We start from the raw sequence: 22,905 nt of genomic DNA, 5'->3' as shown, positions 1-22,905 counted from the left end.
GGTTTTTTTTGTTCTACGTATGTCTGCTTTCAAAGTGACCCAGCCCCTCTCAGAAAGGGGAGGCAAGTGTAGATCCAGCATCACAGGGGTCTGGCTGAGACCCTTGGACACAGAGATTACAGAGAACAACAGCTGCCCAGAAAGCTGACAAAGGATCTCTACCTGCTGTAGCACATTGCGCTCTCGTAGTGCCATGAGTCGCCTGTGAAGCTCCACTAATTCATCAGTGTAGGCCTGTAAAGGAGGCAGGAACAGAAACAGTGACATGGGTGGCATGTTTGTATGACTGCCACAGTGAATCCCATAGTAAGGATCAGAGGAGCTGGAGGCCTTTATAGACATTCTTCCCTACATTTTTTATTGTCTCCTCCATCCTTATCAAGTACTAGGAGACCAATGACTTCCCACAAATACAGATGGTCTGAAGACCATCAAGACTATGTAATGGCACTGTTAAACACACACCTCTACTCAGCTTCACGAAGTGGTCAGAACCTTAATGCTCAGAGGTCCTCAATAAGGAGAGGTTCATCTTGGTGAACTGCAGTGAGTTCTTCACCAATAGGTTGACCTAATGAACTACTCGTTACATGCAAGCACCCCCAGCAATGTTCGGTGACCAACACCCCAGCAATCTCCTGAACAGTGAGTTTGGTTTAGGTAAGGAAAATTAGGTGATTCTAGCTTTACAGACACCACCATAGGAAATACAGAGCTCATTACAAGCTGAACATGTTAATTGTGCTTACATAAGGGTGGATTGTTTGATTTTTAATTTAGGCAGCCAACAAGGTGAGTTTCTGTTGGCACAGTACTGCTCACAAGGGATGGATTCTTCATCTGTAAAGCTGCCCCAGAGTTGTTCACATCTGTATCAGCAAAACTGAACTCAGTTAATTAGGACAAAACAAAAATCCTCAACAAATTCTCCCCTAAAAGCCAGTTGTGCTATGTACCCATGGTCTAAGCAGAGAAACATGCTCTTCCCACAACATCCAAGCAGTGCTGAAGACTGCACTTGTTGGGAGGGCCAAAGGCTTTTATAAAAGCCCCTGACAGGGAAAGCAGGGAAAGCTGATGGTGTTTAAGCTCTCTGATCTTCAGGGTGTCCCCTCTGTCTATAACAAGTACTCTAACAAAAGACACCACTCCCTCCAAATCTCATAGAATCACAGAATGGTTTCAGTTGGAAAAGAGCTTTAAGATCGAGTCCAGCCATCGATCCAGCACTGCTAAGTCTGCCACCAGACCACGTCCACAAGTACAACATGTGCTCATCTTCTAAACACCTCCAGGGACAGTGACTCAACCTCCTCCCTGGGCAGCCTCTTCCAACGCTCGACAGCCCTTTCAGTAAAGAAATTCCTCCTAATATCCAACCTAAATCTCCCCAGTACATCTTGAGGCCGTTTCTCCTTGTCCTGTCACTGGCAACCAGGGAGAAGAGACCAATCTCCACCTCACTACAACCTCCTTCCAGGGAGTTGTAGAGAGCAATGAGGTCTCCCTCAGTCTCCTTTTTCACACTGAACAACCCCAGCTCCCTCAGCCGCTCCTCATAAAGGCTTGCGCTCTAAACCCTTCTCCAGTTCCATTTCCCTTCTCAGGACATGCTCCAGTGCCTCAATGTCCTTCTTGTAGTGAGAAGCCCAAAACTAAACACAGGGTTGGAGGTGTGAATCGCGGTCACCTCAGCGATGGTTAACAGCAGAGAATTTTGTGGCTGGCAGCAGACTCGGCTGCACAGTGCTCTGTTCAGACCTAACACAAAGGGATTAACCCGGGCTGTATTCTCCTGCTGGAAAAGCAGTAAAACACCTGAGATCTGCAGACTGATTCTCCAATTACTGCAAGGACCTCAACAATCAGACAGAGGAAAGGCATTAAGCTCCCGTTTGATTTCTTTATGAAAAAAAATGACAGAGCACTTTCTGGCCAGTTCAGGGTTTGGCTATTCGCTTGCAAGCTTGTCCTGCTTTAGGAGTGCATGAACTGCTCAGCTTTCCCTGGGGACAGGAGGAAAGGGAATTTCATTGAGCAAAGGTTTCAACTCCACCAGCAAAGACAATCTTTTATTTGTCAGATCAAAGGTGCATGAAAATGGCCTTTTAATGTAGAGGTCCTCGTCACTGCTGCAGTGGCTGGACCAGTGGTTCAGAGAAAGGGCAAATAAATAAACAATTTTAAAGTTTTGTGCATGGAAACAGCCTGGGGGCCCAGCTGTTCAACAGACAATTTCTGTAGTGTCAGTCTCCAAAGTCCTGCCCTTTCAACATTTGCTTTTCATCACTCTCAAGCCTTTAACCTGTTGAGACAGAATGATCTGAGAAGGCCAGGCTGATTCTACATAGAAATGTCAGTGTCTGTTGTGGCTTGAGCTAATGTAGAATCAGTTTCTAACTTCAGCTCAGTCTCGTCTAAGTAACTTCATTTTCTGAAAGGTAGCTTCAGACAGGGTTTCTCTCTAGCAGTGATCACGTGGGGCACTGCGATGCAGAAAGGCCAATTCTTACACTTATTCCTGTAGAAATCAAGGCCATCCTTGAGCTGGTGGAGCCACAAGTCAAAGAGGCGGAAAAGGCAGCATCTGCAGGAGAGTTGACCCCAAACTGACCAGCAGAGGATTCCATCCCATATATGTTAAATTCCACATAAAACTGATGGATCACAAGGGTCTCACTCTCTTCTGTGATGGCCAATGTCTAGTGAGGACCTTGTCTGTCTGTTTGCCCCAAATCCAGATATGTACATTCCTGAATCTGGTCCTGAGCCCAGCTCCCTCCCAGCTTTGGACACTTTCCCTCATGCCTGCTCTGCAGCATTTGTTGTGATGTAGCCATCGAGGGGGGCAAGGGCGATTTCATATATTCGTGTGTATTTTACAATTTTATTTATTATCATTATTATAATTATTATTTCATTAGAACTCTAGTTTTAGTTTCTAACCAGCAAGTCTTTTCCCCAGCAGCTCTTTCCCTGGGGATGGGAGAGATGGGAACTGGAAGCCCAAATGCCTCCAATTGTTCTATGATACATAAATCCTCAAACATACCTTGTCGTATGTTCCCTTCTTCAGGATCTTCTCTGGCTTGTTACAAGACTCTGGGCTTTTTCTTCCAGATGCCTGAGGTTAAAATAGATCAACATTAGGGACCCAAATCAGTTCAGACAATGTGGTGGTTTAACGGAAGCGCAGTGCTGAACAGATAGAAACCAGCCATCTGATGGAGACAGTGAAACAGGGAAACTCTGGTGCAAGTCGGAAACCGTGGACTGAACACAAGGCGGGAACCAAGAGCAGTGGAAAGGAGCATGGCACGGGCATGCAGGATGCAATACCTTATTGTTTGCTGGAGGCAGTTTCTGACCAGGAGGTGGTTCTCGACTTGGAAGGCAGGAATCAGCACTGTTATCACTGTCACTGTCACTAAGGCTCAGTCTGAAAAACCAGCAGCAGAGAATGAGCATCACCAGGTAACAGGAAACTTACTGAGCTATCAATAGAAACACATAGAGTTAAGTGAAATTCTCTTCTTTATTACAGACTACTGAATTGTCTGGCAGAAAAGGCGAGTCTCATTTCCAAGAGTCTTTTTTTCCCCAGCTAGCAACACCTTTGCTGTCTCCGTTCCCTTCACAGGCAGAGCGGGAAGTTTTAGTTTATGTATTATAGATAGCAGCCCGGCTCTCTCACACACAGGTCTCCTTACAGTAACTGAGTAAGCACCACCTGATTGTCACAAATAGCAACTTTTCATGTTGGGTATTTGTTCCCAGATCATAAAGTACCTGCACAAGAGGCTTATCCACACCTCCATGGGCACACAGGCAAAAAACCCAAAAACATTTGGTGTTTCTCTTGTGACCTGTGGGATTTCTTGTTTCTTCTCATAGTCCTACAGATGTATCATAGCAGGTATCCTACTTCCAACGATCTTGAACTGTTTATTAACTATCTGCAAAGCCTCCCTTCCTGTTTAGTAGGTAATGACAGAGCGTAACAATGGATTTTGTTTAGTTTCGATGAACACCAGCATCATTTGCAATTTGCAGCTGCTATCTGAGCCAAGCATTTGGTTTCAAATAGTCAGCCTGACAGTCCAGGTTTTCAGTACAAATGTGTTCCTGAGGGGAGAAGGAACCAAGTAACCAACTGTCAGCACATGCTGTCAGCAAAGACGAGCACCTTGCAGTTTCATAGCAGCCACTTGCAGGATGAGCAGCACAAGCTGACAGCCAGCATAGCACCCCTCTAATCTTTGCAGATCAAAGGTGCCACACACCAGCTAGCCCAGCAGAGATCTGAAGATAATAATGACATGACTGGTTTAAGAGGCTCTGCCACCAACACCTGCAAGCTCACCACACATCACTTCCCATGGGCTTCCTCTCTTTGAGCTCTGGTGACTGCTCCTCATCAACTTCTCTTCTCAACCTGCTGTTTCCATCGACTCTGTCCCCATCCCACGCATCCCTCCTTCCTCTCCTTCTTTCACGCACAGCCACACTGCTTTGATTCCTCCCTCCAAATGGAAGACACACAAAAACACCAAACGTGCAGGGCAAAAATACAACAAACATCTTTCTTCCCATTTTGTTACCACCTGGAATCCCGGCTGACTGGGTTTGCTTTGACTGCTGCCTCTTCCCCAGAGGAGCTGTCATCATCATCCGATTCCTCTGACTGCAGATCTTCCACCATGGAGCGCAGCGGGCCTGGGGTGAGATGGGAGAAAGCAATTCAGCACTAGGACACGTGAAACAGAACTCCATCTGAGCTACTGAATCTAACCCAAATCAGTTATTGTTAAGATACATCAAGATTTCTCAATAAGATGCCACCGGGTTTTGTACAAAGCTATTGCTAAAACACAGTGTAATCATGTCTCAAAGCTAGAGCAGAGTTGACAAACTTTACAACTGCAATAAAGTCACCCTGGCCCCCTGCCACATCCTCCCACTCTTCTCAAATGAAAACAAAAGGACACATTTTTCCTGCGTTTGGGGACTATTTTAGATGTCATTCAAGAGGCAGCATTTGCAGTAACACAGCATTTGCTGAGGTTTGAACGTTTATGATTGCTGCAGTGCGTCCCTCTGGATCATCAGTGTGGGGATCAACAAAAGGAGCTCTGTTCTGCCCTGGCCAAGTGACAAACGTCACAGGGATGATTTTTAACAGAACATAGATGAGACTGGAGGAGAAATATTCTGGTAGCACTACAGATCAGGCAGCAGCAAGCACATTTATAAACCAAGGCAAAAACCAGAGTCTACAGGGAAAGTACTAAATCCAGAGAGATCCCCTCTCCGTAAATCAGCTGCCAACACAGGAACACTTGTTCACAATTACACTGTGACATTATTGCCTTTTCTTGCTGAAGTGTCACAGCTTCAACATGTGGTGGCACACAAGACAACATATCGGCCTCACACATGGTGCTGGGGAAGCAGATCTCATGCTCACAAGCCTGGTACAGTCATGCAAGGAAGATTTTTAACACATTTTATTTCTTGCAACACACCTTGACTGTGGTTCTGAGATGGCTCAAAATCCGAGTCAGAGCTGGAGTCGGAGCTGGAGCTGGAGTTGGAAGGGCTGGACTGGACAGACTTAACCCCCCATAGAAGGGAAAGAAAGAAAAAGAATCTTAACCTTTCTAATCTAGAAAGTCAGTGCAGAGCACATTAAGACAAGAAACATGTGAGCACTCTACAACATTGCACTGAATGCAGTCCTGGAGTTACAGAAAATACACAAAATGCTGGATAAATGAAACCAACATTTATGAAAATTTGGATGCGCTGTAGCATCAGCAGCTCCCAACAAAACCCTTCCATTCCAAACAGCCTCAAGTGATGAAAAACAACACCTGAAAAACATCCTTCCTTTGAACTGTGAGAGACAACCAGCATGCAGCCAGCACAGCTGAAGCCTTTAGACTCTGTATTTATTGCAACATTTCCACACCTCCTCTGGATAACTCACACTGATCATGGGGAGGATGCCTATCCCAACTGGCTCACTTGACTCCAAAATGAGTTCGAACTTATTCCTAGACCCTCAAAACAGTTGTTTCTATACCAATTTGAGGGATCCATGGTCCTGTTTCCAATTTATTGTGAAAACATGGCAGAAACCAGCTAAATTCTGGTGAAACCAACCCCACTGCCTGTCAGTATCCAGCAGGAATGCCAGGAACACACTGTGCAGTAGGGTGAGTAAATAGATAAGGAACTACTGCCAGCAACAGCTTCCAGAAATAGAGCGGTAAGTGCTGTGTATGGTTTTAATGTAAACCCAGACGCTGCACAGCGACTGCAGGCTTTAGCCTGAAGGGCCACAAGGTGGCAGGGATGGCTCAGTCAGGGATCCCACTCCAGCTGCTGCTAAGATCTTAAAGGGGTTTTGTTACCCAGTAGGAAACGTTTAAAGATTCCCAAGGTACTGTAATATTACCTTGCTTTTTTAAAGCAATTCCTTTGAAATTCAGCGTTTCCATTTTATAGAATCACAGAATGGTTTTAGTCGGAAAAGACCCTTAAGATCATCTAGTCCAATCATTGATCCCGCCCTGCTAAGCCTGCCACTGGACCAGTCCCCAAGTACATCATCTACCTGCCTTTTAAACACCTCCAGGGATGGTGACTCAACCTCCTCCTTGGGCCTCCCCTCAATCTCCTCCTCTCCAGACTAAACAACCCCAGCTCCCTCAGCCGCTCCTCATAAGGCTTGTGCTCTAAGCCTTTCATCAGCTCCGTTCCCCTCCTCTGGGCAGGCTCCAGCATCTCAATGTCCTTCTTGTAGTGAGGGGTCCAGAACTGAACAGAGGATTCAAGGTGTGGCCTCCTTATTCCAAATACAGGCCGAGATGTCACTGGCCTTTTTGGCCACCTGAGCTGCTGCTGACTCACATTCAGCCTACTATCCCTCGACGCCCACAGGTCCTTTTCTACCAGGCAGCTCTCCAGCCACTCTTCCCTAAGCCTGGAGCCCTGTGTGAGGTTGTTGTGTCCCAAACACACAACCCAGCACTTGGGCCTTGTTGAACCTCATGCAACTGGCCTCAGCCCACAGATCCAGGCTCTCCAGGTCCCTCTGTAGAGCCTTCCTGCCCTCGAGCAGATCATTTCATTGCACCATTCCTGGGAATCTATTACTTTCACTACCAAATCCAGATGCTGGAAAAATCACTCATTCTCATTCATCAAGAAACTTCACTACAGACAGTGTTTAATACTACAAAACCATTGTAAACAGGTAGAAAGAGGCACATCAGCCACTGTGGGCGTTAACAATGAAAGCGGTGGCAGGGCTTTCATCCCAGCACCACCCTTCCCTACAATTTATTACCCAAGGATTTCTGAGGTTCATTTATTCCGCTGTAAGAAGGCGGGGAAAAATGTCAAAAAGGAGGATTACCAACCTTGTAAATTATGCAGTAGCAAAGAAAAACAATTTATCAACGCTGCTATCTGAAGTACTGGCACAGTGCAGCAGCCCTATTTTTTTAAAAGTATTGCAAATGATAATAAAGAACAATATTCTCAGTATAAGGGAGCCCAGATCTTGGTTCTTGCCCACAGTTCACCTTTATTCCTAATAAACTAGCAGGCATTCACTTAAAATGACTTAACAGACCCTAGGAAATGGAAGCTGGAAGCTGTACAGGCCGCTGTCTCTCCTTTTGTCCCACCAGCTATACCCACCATTCGGAAGGCATCTGGCTGGACATGTTCTGCACACTCAGGCTGCAGTTACTGTCGCTGGGAGATGACAAAGGCAGATGCCGACAACGGGAAAATGTAAACCTGCCCTCACATCCCAGCCTCTCCCTTTTGTCAGCACAAGCATTTGGGCAGCCATGGATGAGGCTAGTTCAGGGAAGTGGACTTGACAGAAACGGGGTGGGGAGGAGGGAGATAAAAAAAGGGATGGAAACTAAATTTCAGCAGGAGATGAATGGAAGAAGAAAGAAATGGAAGGAGAAACCCCTCCCACCCACTGCAAAGTCACCGAAGCTCTCATGCCAGCAGCACAAATGAGAGCAAGACTGTTCCTTTCAACAACAGCCCACAAAGATGTCAACTCAAAGCAATCGTGGAGCTGCTGCCTCAGAGCATGTTGCACAATACGCTGGCTGCTGCACCAAAGCTGATTTAAGAGTTTCCGGGCCCCAGTCCACCTCCAGCTGCTCCTTTGCCTCAGTGATGTGGCTTTACCACACAGAGCCACAACCAGCTGTACCCATACAAATGGCAGAGCAGCAAACTGCAGCACTGGGAGCCAAACGAGCCCCCCCAGGGTGGGAAAGGAGCTCAAACGGCCTTCTCTGCCGATGCCAATGCATTATGCAGTTACACCCTTGAGCTTCGAGTTCCACAGAAACCTAAGCTGCTCCGACTGGCAGCTGCCTGGTTCTCCCTTCATCACTGAGTATTCTCACCCTCCTTCTGGGCAAGCACTCAAATCCCTCTGTCTGGCATCCATTGGATGAGAGAGCCAGTGCAAGACAGGACACGGAGGCACACAGAGCTCAGTTGGGCAGGACAGGGCTGTGGCAGACACTGAGGAACCACAACCACAGTTTGTGGTTTCACCGAACAGCCTTAACAGCGCTACTGGCTTAAGCTGCATGGCGAGTCCCAAGGGGATGGATGACATCGAAGAAATAGGGAAGTACAAGCTGCTCAGGATCACAGAGCTCAGCAGAGCGCAGGAGCATGCAATAAGGGCCGCGTATCTGGGACAGAAAGAATAGGTGGGCCACGCACCAACGTGCTTCAGGTATAAAGCTAAAAATGGAGAGGGGCTGCTGCTTTGAGAAGCACAAGCTGCATGTTTAATCAATCTGAAAAAAAACCTTTGCTGAGTAACTTGAATTAACACTTCCCCGATAAACGCTTCTGCTGGGCATCTTTTGGATAAAATCCTTCCTGCAATACACCCATCAATCCTTACTGAAATAATTCTCCACTGCATTGTGGTGTTGATTAAATCATGATACAAATCATCCCTGCTAGATTCATTCTAGTACAACAAATCTTTTAAAATTGGTCAGCAGGAAGCAGCTGAAAAAATTAATGGGATACAATCCTGTGAATCCTATGAGAAGATACATGTTTTTTTTATAGCAAATACAAAATACACAAGAGAAAAGCAGCAAGAGAGCAGCCCTGAGAAGACGGACTCGGATTGATGAGAAGCTTGACATGAGCCAGCAATGGGTGCTCACAGCCCAGGCGGCCAACCATGTCCTGGGCTGCATCCAGAGCAGCGTGGCCAGCAGGGCGAGGAAGGGGATTCTGCCCCTCTGCTCCGCTCCCGTGACACCCCACCTGGAGCCCTATGTCCAGTCCTGGAATCCACGACATAAGAAAGTGTATGGAGCTGTTGGAACAGGTCCAGAGGAAGCCACAGAGATGATCAGAGGGCTGAAGCACCTCTGCTATGAGGATAGGTTGACAGAGTTAGGGTTGTTCAGCCTGGAGAAGAGAAGGCTCCAGGGAGACCTTAGAGCAGCTTCCAGGACCGAAAAGGGCGACAGCAAAGCTGGGGAGGGACTTTTTTCAAGGGCTTGGAGTGACAGCTTTAAATTGAAAGGGACAAGATTTAGATTAGATATTAGGAAGAAATTCTTCACAAAGAAGGTGGGGAGGTCCTGGCCCAGGTTGCCCAGAGAAGTGGTGGCTGCCCCATCCATGGAGGTATTCAAGGCCAGGCTGGTTAGGACCTTGATCAAGCACTCTGATTCAATGAGAGGTGTCCCTGCCCACAGCAGGGGGTTTGGAAGTGGATTATCTTTAAGATCCCTGTTGACACAAACCATTCCATGATTCTAAGAGTTTGGATTTCAGTTGTGGTTTTCCCCTCCTACTTTATTTTGCCTTCTTTTAGAAAACAAGTTTTAGAAAACAGAGGACAAGGAACGTTCTTAGTTGTAAAATGAAAAATACATTTAGACAGCTTTTAAAAATAGTAGCACCATACCATAATTCGGTTTATATTTTACAGCACAAGTTATTTGGGTTCAGAGCCACGTGACTGTGTTTTGAGCTTTAGCCAGCAGCATGTTTCCATGTCAGGAATAGGGGTTCTATTTAAATTTTAATACTGGGTTTTTCAGGACCAGAACTGAAATTATTTCCTCTTTTTCTGAATTAAGATCATGCTCAAAATCATTATATTTCATAAGCAAGGAGGAATCACATCCACACCTGTTCTACTCCAGCCCTACAGATGGGATGAAGGGAAGCCGATAACCTGAAACACTGACTTCTCAGCAGCTCTGTCTGTGATACAACCAAGCCCAAGCGCCTGCTGACCTACTGCTCTATCTTAGCTGCAGGTATATTTTTCAGCGCCTTTTTCATGCAGGGATTTAAGCAGCACACTTAAAAATTCTGATAGAGGACAAATCCCTACTCACCTCTGACTTGAAAGAAGTTTCATCTTCTGAATTTGACTCCTCCATTTCCACAGGCTTTTTGATCTCCTTGGCCTCACTTTCAGATTTTACCTTTTCCACTTTGGTATTCATCTTCTCCTTGGTTTGTTTCTTCTCTGGGTATGAGGAAGACGAGGTTCTGGGAGATGTCCCTAGGATATTCTTCACCCCTTTGGAGCTACTCTTTTTTTGTTTTTTGGCACTGGGCTTTGGTGACTCCACGTTAGAGGGCCTCTTGCTGGAAGATTTCAACTCCGGCTGTGGCCCACCCTTCGGAGAAGTGTTCTCCAGTTTGGTCTCCTTCACAGCCAGTTTTGGTTCCTTGAAAGCAGCTTTTGGAGGTGCCTTCTCCTCCTTAGGCAGTTTGTTCTCAGTTGGTTTTCTTGAGGAGTCCTTCAAAGGCTTGTTTTGTTCTCTTTCAAGGTCTTTGGAGGAGTTTTTGCTCTCAGAGTCTTTTCTTGGCCTCTCTCTGTGCTCCTTGGTTACTTTGTGGGGCTTAGATGCCTTGCTGCTTTCCTTGTTTGCATCCTAAAATGCAGCAACAGAAACATGCAAGTGAGGTATGAAATCAAAGCTCAGCACAGATTGATAAAACTTGTTCTCATCGATCACACCAAAGCATTCATTTCATGCAGAAACCCACCCACACGTGCCCGAGGTACGGATCCACCTCTGAGGCAGATACCTTGACTTCCCAAAAGCTGATGGGCACAAACTGACAGCAGACACTTAAACTCCATCAGGAGAGGACAAAATGTTGCACAAACACCTGTTCCTTTCCCTGGTCTATAAACACTGATAGATGTTTGGTTCAGATTTAACCTGCAGGGTTAATGTCTGAAGCCTGACAGGGGGAAACCCACTCAAGCAGCGTTACAAGAAGTTACACTTCACATCACAGTTCAGGGAAAAAACCCAGCACCTGAGAAGTTTAAGGTTACATCCACAGGAAATGCAGATCATGTTCGCAGTCCAGCCTCCAGCTTAGCACATAATGCAGCAGCTTGACAGAAATGCTGCACAGCCCCACACCACAGGAGAGCCAAACTCTCTGCTATCAGAAGGTATTTTATTGCCTTTAATAAGAACTTTAGGACATTGATCATTAGGAGCCTGTCACTGCCTGTCCCAAGAGTCAGGCACGCATGAAGGCAAAGGATTACTTCCCTTTGCTAGTTATGTGTGAACTCAGTGCTCACAGAAGTGAGTCTGGTGGGGAGACACTGGCAAATACACTGGACACACTGAGATGCAAACACCTGCACACACCTCAGAGCAACCTGGGGAGGCGCAGGAGACTGTCACCAACATCAGAAGACGTAATCGAAGTGCCAGAAGTGTTCAGAGCCCTGAACAAAATGGGTATCAGAATTGAATCACACCAGAAAATGAATTGCTGTTAACATTCATGACTGTTCAGGCTGATAAAGTGTCTGTAATCTGTGTCAAAACATATGGCCTGTCGACTGATTCTCCTATGTAAAATTGCACAAGAATAGCTTCATCACATGAGTGAAAAGAAGAAAGCTTAATCTGCTTCTGCAGTCTCAAGGACCAGATACTACTGGATGAAAACATCAAATCTTGACATCGCTGGTTTGACTGAGTGCAGCGTATTTTATGTTCTGGATCTCCTACCAGGAGGTGTTTACACCACCGGCCTAAGTGGCCCTAACGACAGAGGGACGCTCTTCTTAGCCGCGCTGCCAAGAGATGCAAGGACTTGGAGCACAGCTTTACAGTGAAAGATCCCCAGAGCTCATCCTCAGCATCACAGACAGACATCAGAGCAGTCACAGAGGACTGCATTCAACTTCCTGCACTACAGCAGAGCGGGAGGAAGAGATACTTCACCGAAGAATCCCAGTCTCTGGTATTTCATTTTTCTTCCAAAGTTTCCCTGTTGAGCAGCCTAGCAAATCATAAAAAGGACTCCTAAGTTACACTGAGTTCCAGCCCATCAGCTAGAGAACCACAGGATACAGGGGAAACATTGTCAGAAACAGCTGTAGAATGAGTTCCTAGCAGCAAGGCCTGAAGTTCTTCCCCTCAGGATGACACAAATGCAGCTTCACTGACCTTTGACCCATGGGATGGTTTGGTCTTCTTGGGATCAGAGAAGGCAGACAGCGGTATTGTGGGTAACATTGGGTAATCGGGACTTGGCCTTGAAACCGCTTCTGCTCCTTCCGGCATTACCATCACCTGGTAACAAAAATGACAAAAATTATGTATGAGTAAAGTTGCATGGACTATTAATGCATGATTACGTTAAGTCACTTGCTCAATTAACACCATCATTCATCTTTTGGATGCTTCTCCCCCCTGCTTAAGGCCATACAATGATATTGTCTGGGTAGTGCTCAGTTTCAAGGCAACTCCTCAGACTCAGAGCATTAAAACCACAAACAAACAAAAGGCACCGTGTGATATCGAGTATTGTCCCCAAAGGGAACTCCAGAATTCTGAGCACAAGCAGGCAATAAAACTCTGCACAAGAATTGTGCATTCCCTGCAAATGCTTTTAACCTGTAGAAGGGCAGCAAGGTAAATCTGGAGGGGATGAGCAAGACTTCAGCAACTCAGGAGAAGCTGAATTCATTCATTCAGGAAATTAAAAGAACAAAGCAGGCTCTGAATCTCTCCCTTGAGACGATCTGAACACTGAGCTCCATGAAACACTTTCCTTCTGTCAAGAATCCTGTCAAAAATTCCACTGGATTAACGGCATTGAGCGTGATTCATAGCTGAAACACACCCCAACACATAAGGAACACAACAACCTGCTACAAAAATCCTAGAAAGCAAACGAGGTTCGAACCACCCCCTTGCTGAAATAAGCACACTCCTCTTTGTGCCAGATACGGAAAAGCCCTGGCACGCTGAGGAAGCTCTGGGCAGATCTGCCCAGAATATCTGTCGCTCTTGAGAGTTATTACTGACACACTTGCCCACAGCTTTCTTTACTTGTTTAATTTTTCAGCCTAGAAACATGATTTTTCAGAAGAAAATTCTGCCAGCTCACCTTGAATGAAGCCTTTGAATAGAACACAATTACACATTAGTTTATACACAGTTGTCTGGGAACATGGCTGTGGCCTTCTCTGTCTGGTTACAAAACTCATGCACTTTGTGACATGCATTGCTCTGCCTAGGTCTTACAGTTATCGTTTCTTTAGTCTATCACTGCATTTACATTCCCAGAAGTTAGAGTTCCCACTGCAGCAGTCCACATCTTATGGTGCCTTTAAGAGGGTATGTATTTTTTTTTCCTCCCACACCCATTTTTACTCTAAATTCTAAACACCTTTCCTTAATTTTCTTATTATCTAAGCCACAAGCAGCCAACTGACCAGGAAGTATTAAGTATTAAGCTTTCCTGCAGCAAAAATTAGTAATGAATACATTGGAAGCCTCTCCCTTTTCTTGAGTGTTTCCATACTGCTACAGCTCCCAACCCCCTGAAAGTCGAAGACAACCATAACTGCCTAATGGACAGCGTGTGACATCCATGCAAAGTTTCCATTTCCAGCGAGGTTTTTTGTACTTTGATATTAATGGTCACATTTAAATTGAGAATGAGGCACCACCAATCACACGAGTAATGGCTTAGTTCTGCTTCAAGTGCTGCAGTCATAAAACCAGGAGTAAAAATTGGCTGGGTCATCCTTTAGATGAACGTGGAGAACTGTAGCCTGTGGGGCTGCAGCTGTAAAGAAAACCCAGGGCAAAACAAGACAACTATATACATTTTAGCAGGACCTCTTTGGCTCTCCTGTCCCTCTGGCACTTACCCCGCCAGCCCGGATGAGTTTGCGTCGGAATTCTTTAGTGGGGTTGTTAAAAGTCAGCTTCTCGCAGCGAAGGTGGTTCACAGGTGGATTTCCCTCCAGATTTAAGAACAGGTCATATGTGAAACAAACCTTTTTCGGCTCCTCCTGAAAACAAGACAGACTTCAGAGGATTCCAACAGTCACTCCTGGAAATCCCAAATAAACCACCGAGTGCTGCATGTACATTTTCACATGAGATCAGAGTGGTAGAAAGTAAGCTATTTGTGCCTAAAGTTAACACTTTGTTCATCAGGAACTCCAGCACAGCTTTTCACGGCAAAGCAATGCACAGACAAGGACACTGACTGACAACTGTCTGTTTAAAGCTGCTCGAGTTCCTAGGAAAGCAGATTCATCAGTTTTATCCTAGTCTGTTTTCACCAAAATTCAGACCCTATCTCTGTTGGGAAGCAACTGTTCTGTAAGTATCAATATCAAGAAAAGCAAAATCCTTTATTAAGAGAAGGAACAACTCCTGAACTCCCAGGATCTCTGCGGTACTGAGAAAAGATTAACCACAATGGTAAAAGGATGACTTGTTTTCTAAAACCCTTTTCAATATGCACATTGCAGGGGCTGAATGGGGAGATATCCTGGGCTTTTGAACTTTCCAAGGGCACTTTTAGTGAAGAAATCCGGAGTTTGTATGCATGTTGGGGATCATCTGCGCCTCACTGGTTTTGTTTCACCTGCTGAAGCACAGCTAACATGGCATTTGCTGCAGAGAATGGAAGAAATCTCTTCCTTTTTTCCCCCTCCTGAAATTGCAAACACTGCATCTACTTGTATATTACAAATATCCATATGACATTCCCTGGTATCCTCTTGCATTCTGCATTTCAAGATGAAAACTCAAAATGTGGCAAGCGAGACTCTCCTACAAACCACACTGAGCCCTCCGATCCTTTCAGTATTTACATGAATGCATCCCACATGCCTCGTTCAACGCGCAACATCAAGCAGCCACACAGCAGTATTTTCCACAATTCCTATCCAGCAGCTTGATTTCCTGGCGGAGCTGCATTATTGCACGGGAACAGACGCCACAGGCTGCTAGTCCGAGCCATTAGATTTGCTGAAAATAGGCTGAAGCGTCCAACGGCTTCAGACCACACAGACTCCTGCTGTTTGCTCGGTGGGTGCTAACATCACTAGAGAAGCTGTTTCTAGTACAAATGGTACCTCTGACAATGAAATGCGTGGTAACCACCCCTGCGTTACATCAAAATCACCACCTTCAGCCTGCCTGGGGGTCAGAGTCTTGGCTCCTGACTCCCCAAACTGGGGAGGGCAGACACACAAAAGAAGAGCCTGCCATTAATGGGCAAGAACACACTACCCACACAAGGTCTTCAGGCCCTCTTTTGGAATGCTCCTGAAGAATCTGTGCACACCTAAAAGGATTCAATGTCTACTAAAACAGATGAATGGTAACAAGGAAAAAAATACTTGTTAAATATGCTGCCTTGTCATTTTCCTCTCTTCTCAGACCATTCTCATTAACAGAATCATTAGTGAGCTCTGCATGTGTGTGCTTACCCTGGAGTTAAACCAGCAGCTGTACAGGGTCCCTCAAAGTCTAATAAACTTAAATGAAGGATGAACAGAAATCCAAATGTGGCCTAAGAATGGTTTCTAAAATGCTCTTCCTAGTTTACGACACAGAATAAATTGATCTTGGATACTCCAGCAAAAGCTGGCTTCAGCCCAAAGCTGTTACGCCATCATTATCAGAGCTCTGCTGTGTCACCTGCCCGTTTGCTTTCAGAGCAGGAAAGCGGCAGCAGATTCAACTCCCTTTTATCCTAGAGAGCCCATTTTCATCTGGACTCAAAAGCATCAGCTAATCTCCCAAATATTTATTGTACCTCTGCTGCCACTGCCACTTTTTGTAAAATTAAGGCAGTGTTTCAATGTGATTCTTCTCCAATTCGGAGATCACGGCCACCCTGGGAACCGAGCCCCAGATGAGTACCATGACCATTAAAATCCCCTTTGATTCATCTGACACCATCGGAAGCCCCCTCCACATGAACAGTTAAGATTACAGCACTCCTAAAAGAATGAGTACAAAAGTCTCAAAGCAAAAAGCTGCAAATAAACATTCTTCACTTTACTGCCCTTACCAACAGCTAATGATTACAGCTCAGGACACTCCAAAGCTTCACCCATCTGGGCCCCCCCTAAAATGTTCAACAGCCAGGGGAGGAGGAGAAAGAAGGGAAAAAACAAAGAAAGCCAAGTAAAAATCTCTCTCAATTGGCCTGGACCTACACATCCTGTAACTTTACATGGAAAGCCACATGGAAACCACAGTGCCACACTTCAAAGCCTTTCCAAATAACACATTGGGATCCACACCTCCTGCTGCTTGGAGTTGCAACAAAGGGCAGGCGCTTTATCACTCTACAAACTGAAGTCCAAGCAGGCTGTTTTCATGCTGCAACACCACTTCATGTCCCCCTGCTACACCAGGAAGCCAAGCTCTACTATACGACTAATCCACCTTAGGATATTCAGCCCTTGATGTCAACAAGTAAAACTGAGAAGAGGAGAGACTTTGTGCATGTTTGGTTGTTCTCCATGACCACAAGCTTATTTTAAAGGACTGTACTTCCAAGAAAGGCTTTAGAAAGGATGGATCACACCCATTTCTAACTGGTAGATATTGCCATTATTAAGATTAAAATAAATTTGGATGTGAAACTGTTAACTAGTATGGGATCTCTGAGCAAGCCACCTTTCAGTTTATATCTGCCCCTCAAACCTCAGATGCCGAAGAAGTAAACCAGAAAAGTGCACCACAAAGCTGGAGCTTAGCTTTATTTGCAGCTGCTGTAAATTCCCTTCTGTTCAGTGAAACCCCTAATCGTCCTCCAACCTCCAAAACTGAGTAGTTACACATTATTTTTACTGTTTTCCAGCTTCCTGCTTGCACTGACTGCCACTTCATGGTTACCAATGCTGGAGTAACTTTATTTTTCTTCCGAGTTTTGAAGTAATGGGTTAAAGTTCTTCTGGCACTTATCGCAAGAGTAGGAATCTTTCAAAGTCCTTTGTTAAAATTTCCTGGTCCTGTTTTGAAGGCAGGGTGTGCCCTGCGCCACTTAAACACAAATCAAAAGAACTTCACTGGTAGCATGTGTACAAAGCTCATAAATCACTTCTGGAAAGCCATAAAACAAGATTATCTACACAAATCTAGCACACCAAGGAAGCAGAGCGATGGTTATTCAATAACTATAACATCTAACGCTGCTTCCCTTTCACTATGGATCCAGCCTGACGAAGGCATTTATCCATAACCGGTTTACTATATAGATGAAATTCCCTTCCAGGCTCGTACAACCTGTTTGACTGGTCTTCCACTCCGCTTCCAGACAGGACATTTAAAAGTGAATAGCCCAATATTCATTTTGAAAGCCAGCAGCCATATGATACCTCTGCTAACAAGTCTGTGAAACCCCTTTATCTTTTCTGAGATTCTGCAGGGTTAAGGAAAATAACAGAAGAGCATTTTGGAACCTGCTCCCATCCGAAGCCTATAACTGCCTTTGAAAATTAGGAATATACACTGACTGCTCAATGACAAGCATTTAATGATCTATTGGCTCTTATAAACACAAGATACAATACTGGCAGGGCCAGTAGAGCTGCTACATTTGACAGCACTTCCTTGCCAGGCACTGAGATCTATTCTGTTTATGGAGATGCCCGTCCATAAAATCATAGAACGGTTTCCGTTGGAAAAGTCCCTTAAGATCATTGCACCCAGCCATCAATCCAGCCCTGCTAAGTCCACCGCCAGACTGTGTCCCCAAGTACAACATCTACTTGTCTTTTAAACACCTCAACCTCCTCCCTTGTCCTGTCACTGGCTGCCAGGCAGACGAGACCAACCTCCACCTCACTACAACCTCCTTTCAGAACGTTGTATCTATGTGCCACACTGAATGGCTACCAGAGCACATGCACACGCGGCCTGATGTCCAGCCACTAAGTCAGCTCAGAGAAGAATGGCTAAACTGACAGTATGTGTTCATTTGTGACAGGAAAAAGGTAAAAAGGAGTCACTGCTCAGCAGCAGCACAATAGAAAGTGCTGTAGGCTTGGTAAGTAAGGCAATATAGAACAGATCTAAAAGACATGAGCAACAAATACTTCCACTTAAAGGCCAATGTGACTAGTTCTACTCTTCCTTCCACAACCTGCAGCAATGCTAAACAAACACTAACAGACTAAACCTACTCCTCCTTTACTCAAAGCCCCACAGACCCTGGCCCAAGACTGTTTCAATTTGTTCAGTGAAATCAAGCGTCCTGTGCAGACACAGCCCCTGGACTGCCTCCTCAAGAGCTTCTGACACCAACACGTCCCTAACAGCCCAGTCCTGATGCGCAGTTCTAACTGATCCTGTTTCACTCATCCTGCCATGCGTGCACTCATGCACAACATCTCTACTGAGTTCCTGCACTGAAACACAAGTAATTTGTCCCCCACCTCCAACATTCTTCTATGTATTTTATATAATTAAACCTATAAATACTGCAGAAGGGGTAAAATCATGGAAACACAGAATAGTCTGGGTTGGAAGGGACTTCAAAGCCCATCCAGTTCCAACCCCTGGACACCTCCCACTGGATCTGGTTGCTCCAAGCCCCATCCAACCCAGCCTTGAACACCTCCAGGGATGGGGCAGCCACCACTGCTCTGCACAACCTGGGCCAGGGCTGCCCCACCCTAAAAGGGAAACATTTCTTCCTAAAATCTCATCTCAATCTCCCCTCTTGCAGCTGAAACCCGTTCCTCCTCATCCCATCCCTGCACTCCCTGATCCAGAGCTCCTCCCCAGCTTTCCTGTAGCCCTTTTCAGTACTGCAAGGCTGCCTTAAGGTCTCCCCAGAGCTTTCTCTTCTCTAGACTAAAATATGCATGTTTATTTTGAAGCTAACCAGAAAAATGAGAGTGATTTCTCTGCTTTCCTGGCTTATCTCCCTTTCCACTGATAGAAATAGCCCAAGTTCCATGTATCCATTACGTAAACACTGGAAGCCTTTTATCTCCAGCACTGAAACTGGGAGGCAGTATCTCTGAACAGGCTTTAACAAAACACCTTACCCACGTTGCATTAACACCGCTGGCCTCACATCAGGACAGCACGGCTGTACAGTACCTCGGACCTTCAGCTTCTGTTGGGGGCTGATCTAGAGTTGATTAGGATGCAAAACACGTAACTGTGAATGAGTACTGAAGCCACACCTGTATTACAGCCTCTGGATAGAAGATGGATTTGGAAACAACAAAGAGGCCATGAAAAAGTCTCAAGACTGAAATTGAGTTGGGGAGAGAAAAGGGGAAGAGCAGCAGAAAACCCGCAACGTATTTATTGTCCCTGGGTTGTATTGATTCAGGCACCAGCAGCCACTAACAGCAGTCCTCATTCATTACAGGAAGGAATACAAAGGATTCAAAACCAAAAATAGCACACTAACATTTTCAGTCCAACAGTCCCAAATGATTCACTGTCATCAGTCAACTGTGCATCCCAAAGCTCTGACTCTACACCTGCTGAGGCCTTGCCACGTGTTTCGCAGGGTCAGGAATAGAGGCGAAGGCTCTGGCAGGGCCGCCAACAGCAAATGAGACTGGAGGCAAGTCCTGGGGCCTACAATGGTCGCTGCAGCTCTCCAGAAAAACCCAAGACACACAGCCTTCCCACGCTCACAGTGATTTTCCACGGACACATTCTGGAGTTCAAATGACAAGACTGAGAAAGCCCCTATGTAATGAGGAACTGAGTTACAGCACAGGTAGGACAAACAAGCCAACAAAGTCCAGCTGTGTCCACAGACTGTAAGAACAGGCTTCTACTCCTTTTTTAACACTCTGCTCCCCCCACATGCCTGACAAAGGCACCAAAGATTCTGGGGGCAAGAGCACCAACCCTCCTACTCCAGACAACAATGACGGAGTACCCCAACACAAAGGGTAAATAGGCAGCTTTATGCAACCTTGCCCAAAAAAACACCCTGACCAAGTTCATTAAAGACATTCTTAAGTCGTTCTTAGTAAAACTGTTCCTCGGCAGCAACCAGACCCATGCTTTTTCAGCCAAAGCAAAGAGCAGACTGGCTCTGACAACCACAATTTATCATCCAAGTAACAAATTAGAACAGAGAAAGGAAACTGCTAAGAAAGAAGGCTTAAACCGTGGAAAAACAATTTCAGCCAACCATGGCAAAGATCAGCCTCCACAGATCAGTTCCTTCCCTCTTTAAACCCCTTCTCTTCCCACCTTTACAAATCTAAACAGGCATTGATAAACAAGCCCCAGCGCCTTTGCTACTCTTGTTTCAGATGAGAGGAGACGTGCTAGGATGTAGGGAGCATATGGCCAGCAAAAGACCCCGGCTCCTCCTGCCCAGCCACCTATGAGAACACTTTCTGCCCAATCTCAGAATCAATCCCTAACACCTACTTGGAATGAGTTATTCAGGGCTGAGTCTGATGCTGTCCTCAAGTCAGGCAAATATCTGCTTCCCACCAGTGTCAAGAAGCTCCCAAAGACTAAACACACAGTCTCAAAGCAGTAAAGACTGATTTGGTGAGTGCTTTAACATCACGTTCGCTGATGCAGGAGAAAACAGGCTCTGTTCTAAGCCTTTGCCACTCCTCCTCTTCCTCTTTCCCAATCGTTTTAATTCCTACTATATCCCAGTCTTTGCTTCTCTTTTGTCTTGGCATTTCTGTCTTCACAGAAGTATCTACCTCTCGCATTTCCTTCAGCTCCACTTACTGAAAATAATATTACTGTTTCAAGATGGCATTATCACTGGGCAAGAGCCGTCAGAGAAGCCAAATTCTTCATATCGCCAGGCAGCTTCTAAGCTTCCAGCAATCCTAAGCACCACCCTTAACTTCCATGTGTGCAGAGAATGCAACATTTGTGAACAGAAGGATGGAGAAAACACTATTAAGCAGTAAAAGCAAATTTCAAACACCCTCAGCATATCTTACGTATTTCCAGGTCATGGTTGAGCCTGGGAACCTGGCTCTGTTCAAACGCCCAGAAGGCTGAAGCTTTCATGTTCTTCCCTCAGCCACCGCTTGCCCCCGTTTCATAATTGGAAGTGCTATGTGGAACTCCATCAGCCAATTTGTCAATCAGCTTACAAGTGGCAAAGAACTGCTCCACAACACAAGCATCCAATAAAGAGGGCAAAGACAAGCATTTTGAATATCTGTAGTTTTGAAAACATGTCTGCAACTAAACCTTTGGTCCTATTAATTCTTCATGTTTCTGAAGACCAAAATGCCAAAACCAAACTGCCTTCTTCTAAATTAGCGCCTACTTACATTGTTTCCACTGAGAACAGAGACCACCTATTTCCCTTCTTTATAAAAGCTATCCTATTCCTGATGCTGGAAAGAACAACTACCCAGTCACATGTGTACAGAAACAATGAGAGCGATGACCCCGGTGGGTGTGAGCCCAAGCTGTGTTCAGGGAAGCTGCCAGTTCCACGGTCTGTGAGAAGCACACAAATACAAGGGATGGAAAGGAAGAAAGCAGAGGAATGCAAACAAGGGCACCTACAAACACACACAGGAGAGGCAGAAATGAGGAATAAAGATCTTAGTACTTGTGAAAGACGATACCATCACAGAGCTGCAGGGAAAAGGGAAGCAGAAGAAAGCCCGGGTGAAAGAAGGAAGGCAAAATAAAAGGTGAGTGTAAAACAAGACATTGTTCACCCATCACAGACATTCGAGATTCCCTTAGAAGAACCAGCGTGGAGAAGCTGATGTGTTCTGGTCAGAGATGTAAAGACAGATTTGGAACATGAATGAAGCAAACAGTCTTGATTAAGTGTTTCCTGATTTCCACCCTAAACCTCAGCAAAGCCACTAGAACTCAAACTGCATTTCAGCTTTTTGCATTCAAGTAATAATTTTCAGTCTTTGCCAAAATAGCTGATTCTATTGATAACTTCCATCCCTGCCCTCTAAGAGCCATTTCTCTTCACATCCTTTGGCTTTCCCCACCCTCCCAAAAGAAAGTGGTGGGGAAAACATTCCCAGGTTTAGAATACCGGTCTTGTTGTGGTTCTGTTTCATTACTAGGCTTATTGCTCAGACTCATAAAGTCAGGTAAGAGCAATGCAGTAGGCCAAAAAAAACCCAAGTAAACCATTAATTATTGACAACTGACACCACCAGGAGAGTACATGGTGCTAGACCAGGGTGGGAAGGAAACCACAGATACATCTGTGGGAGGTGCAGGGGGAAGGATGCTGGGGATCTAAATCTCATTAGGTTGTTAAATGTGGTGCGCTGTCAGGAAAAGCAGTGCGATGGAGGGTTGAGGGGAAGGCAAGAGCGTGCATTACAGTGTTCTGGCCTAATGGTCAAATCTTAGTTTATCTGCATTCCCTCTTAGTGATAATAAAGTAGAATATCTGAGCAGAGGATCTGAACAGCTGAATCAATGGGCTGTGACCAACGGTATGAGGTTCAATATAAGGCCAAGCGCCGGGTCCTGCGCTTGGGACACAACCCCACACAGGGCTCCAGGCTCAGGGAAGAGTGGCTGGAAAGCTGCCTGGCATAAAAGGACCTCCTCT

The 22,905-nt window shown here is 45.6% G+C and overlaps 1 protein-coding gene across 1 annotated transcript in view; it reads right to left on the bottom strand.

Moving 5' to 3' along the window:
• Nucleotides 1-22,905, bottom strand: part of MLLT1 (MLLT1 super elongation complex subunit) — a 33,317-nt gene that overhangs the window by 2,329 nt on the left and 8,083 nt on the right. The window contains exons 4-11 of the mRNA XM_069878345.1: nt 14,243-14,386; nt 12,528-12,653; nt 10,431-10,976; nt 5,526-5,613; nt 4,605-4,716; nt 3,340-3,439; nt 3,053-3,124; nt 163-234 (exon numbers count right to left, since the gene is read on the bottom strand). Coding sequence (XP_069734446.1) covers nt 163-234; nt 3,053-3,124; nt 3,340-3,439; nt 4,605-4,716; nt 5,526-5,613; nt 10,431-10,976; nt 12,528-12,653; nt 14,243-14,386 — 1,260 coding nt within the window. The remainder of the gene's footprint in view (nt 1-162; nt 235-3,052; nt 3,125-3,339; nt 3,440-4,604; nt 4,717-5,525; nt 5,614-10,430; nt 10,977-12,527; nt 12,654-14,242; nt 14,387-22,905) is intronic.

Source organism: Phaenicophaeus curvirostris, chromosome 28 (assembly GCF_032191515.1).
Source record: "Phaenicophaeus curvirostris isolate KB17595 chromosome 28, BPBGC_Pcur_1.0, whole genome shotgun sequence".
NCBI lineage: Eukaryota > Metazoa > Chordata > Aves > Cuculiformes > Cuculidae > Phaenicophaeus > Phaenicophaeus curvirostris.
The sequence above is the reverse complement of the archived record's forward strand: the minus strand, read 5'-3'. Positions and strand labels throughout refer to the sequence as shown.